General features: G+C 43.5%; 1 protein-coding gene across 1 annotated transcript; it reads right to left on the reverse strand.

Moving 5' to 3' along the window:
• Positions 1-487: 487 nt before the first annotated feature.
• LOC131151954 (uncharacterized) lies at positions 488-2,341 on the reverse strand. The gene has a single exon (XM_058103477.1). It carries the CDS (start codon positions 1,950-1,952, stop codon positions 795-797), a length of 1,158 nt encoding a protein of 385 aa, XP_057959460.1. The 5' UTR covers positions 1,953-2,341; the 3' UTR covers positions 488-794.
• Between the last annotated feature and the right edge of the window lie 661 nt (positions 2,342-3,002).

The raw sequence follows: 3,002 nt of genomic DNA on the forward strand, positions 1-3,002 counted from the left end.
TAAAGTTTCAACTTATAATAAATTAAATGAACTCATTAATCTCCGAGAAGAGAGAGAGATGCGGAAAAGGTCATACGGTCAACCAGTCAGCCGTACAATCCCTTGCACTCCCCATCAGAATTGGGAATCTCTCTCCATGTGGGTTTCCATCCGGTGCCCTCCCGTCCACGTTTCCCAACTTGTTCCAACCCAGTCTAACCGTCCAAACCAAAGACCCAACCTCCCCCGGTTGATCCACTGACTCAGTCAGCAAAACCCCCATCACTGATTGGCCCAGGCAGCTTCCTAGATTCTAGACTAGATTAGATTAGATCGTACAGAAAGAAAAACCCACGCATTTTGTAGTATTTGCACCCAGCCACAAAACAAAAAACGAACCAACCTCACATGCCCCGTCTCTGACACAGGAGGCTCCAATGGACGCTAAAGCGAACAGTACAAAACGCCACCTCAAAAACGAAAAGAGAGAGAAAGAAACAAAAGTAAATATCAAAAATGGAATCAATGGTTCTATTTTGCCAAGTAAATCTGTTTGACAACACTGATTGTAACATATGTAAGATTGAATACAAAGATCCTTCTGCTAAAATCGTCAATAATTCCAACAAAAAATAAATGATTCTATAACACTGTGCTATCTAAATGTATTATTTCTACGAGCAGCTAATTGATTTATTACGATATGTTCACGAACAAATGGGGTTAGCGAGACAAGTCAAGCTTTAGCGATTACAGAATGAGATCGAATCGAACCCGGAGAGCAGAGATGAGGATCCATGGCGCATCTTCTTCCTTCAGCTCTTCCAGGCATATACCAGCAACGAAAACCCACTGGGACCCTTCAACTGCTTCTCCTCCATGCTCGCCCACTCCATCACCGACGAGCTACATCCCGACGACGCAGACGACAATGACGACGACGAGGAGCTCCTCCCGCTCCTCATTAAGCTCTTCTTCATCTTCTTCCTCTCGAACCCGTTCATCCCGAATCCCCCAAACAGTTCCCCTACCCCATCGCTAATCTTCTCGCTCAGATCGTTCCTCGATTCTACGTATTCGTCTTCCTCCAGCCCCTGTTTCTCGAATCTGAACATGAACACGGCGTGCCCGTCCGCGCCGTCCTCAAAAGCCCAATTGTACACGTCCCACGAGAACTGGATCGGAACCCCATCGACTTCGATTCTCTCATTCCCCCTGAATTTCCACTTCAGTCGCTTAATCTGCAAAACCTTTTTCCGATCGACGCTGAAGGAGAGTCTCGAATCTTCGCCGAGGCTGCAATCGATGGAAATCTCTCTGTTTCTGCCCCCAAATCTCGCTTTCGTGGTGTATATCTTGTTTCCGAACAAATGTTCTCTCCTCAGAAGCAGAACCTGCGTCCTCTCCGCCTTTCTCGCTCTGGTTTTCGCGTACGCCTCCCTCCGGCGGTCCCCGACGAGGAGGGTCATCTCGCCCTCGACGACCACGGCGACGAAGAACCCAGATTGGGGTTCGGGTCCAGATCCGTACTTGGCTCGGGTCAGATCCCAAAAGACCCGCACGTTCCGCGAGCCGCAGTGATCGACGGCGAGCTTTCTGGAGCCGTGCTTGGTCCAGAAGAAGAAGGGCTTGATCTGGAGATGGAAAGACCCAGCCGTGGCTGGCGGAGACTGAGAGTCGTCTTCGGCGTCGAAGCGTAGGTCAAGGTGGAGGGAGCGGCCGAGGAGGTTGCGGGACCACGTGAGGGCGAAGATGCCGAAGTCGGTGTGGTATAGACACGTGGTGAGGTTGGGGCTCCCGGCGCCCTGCGGCGGCGGCGGTGGCGGTGGCGGTGGCGATGGTGCCGGCGGAGGCTCGGTAGCGGCGCCAGCGGTAATTCTGGGAATGGCTTTAGGGCGGAAGCAAGAAGGGAAAGGAGTGGAATAGGTGTGGTGGAGGGGCCGCCGGTGGTGATGGGGGGTGCGGTCTGACATTTCTTGGGAGTTTTTTAGCGAAGAGTTCTTTCAGGGTTTTTGGGAGAAAAAAAGTTCAGACAATGGGGTTTTAAGCAGGTAGAGAGAGAGAGAGAGAGAGAGAGAGTGGGGTCGGGGACAGGAGTCAGTTGAGACTTGAAACGATCAAAGGTAGGGCGAGAGCTGAAGGCATGCCGATGTGAAATGATGAGGGGGAATTGAGGACAGCTTATAAATACAATTTTAAGGGCATGTTTGGGAGTATATTAGTAGAAGAGTACAATTTTATTTTTGTTTTTGGCTGTATTTATTTAAATGACTTGTATAGATTCCTACAACTGGCCTTTACCCACTCAACTTCATGCAACCGTAGCATTACCATTCTTAAATTATATTTCTATTAAGATGTATCATTTCATATCGGTGGAAATTGTTTTTATTTTTATTTATTTTTGTTTCAAACATTTTCATATACATGTTAGAAAATTAAAAATTAAGTTGCCATTTTTATAATTGTAAAAAAAAAAAATTTAAATGAGTAATAATAAATATTTTGTAAAACCAAAGAGGTTCTAATTTTTTTTAAAAAATCTTTTACCCAGTTCAAGTTATAGGATTACTTTTTCTTTAGCATGTCAATCTCATTTTATTTTATAGATAATATTACTTAATTTGATTTATAATCAAGAATTTTAATAAGTAATGTTGACTAAAAGTTATGAGCAGGAACGACTCTTTACAATATGGGATCTTAAGCGAAAGATTTAATTAGGAATCCTTCATATTTTATTTAATTTTTATTTTTATTTAAAATTAATTTCACCAAATACAATGATTTAATTAGGAGTTCTTAATATTTTATTTAATTTTTATTTTTATTTAAAATTAATTTCACCAAACATAATTTCATAAATAATATTAACATTATTATATTAAAAAGGAAATTTGGGGGCCCCAAAAATTAGGCAAGCACCTCAGTTGCCTAAATGAAGAGCCGGCCCTGGTTATGAGTGATGAATCTTAATAGAGGGATGATTCTTAATAACTTAAATATGAATTGCAAAAAAAAAA

This window comes from Malania oleifera, chromosome 3, assembly GCF_029873635.1.
Source record: "Malania oleifera isolate guangnan ecotype guangnan chromosome 3, ASM2987363v1, whole genome shotgun sequence".
Taxonomy (NCBI): Eukaryota; Viridiplantae; Streptophyta; class Magnoliopsida; order Santalales; family Ximeniaceae; genus Malania; species Malania oleifera.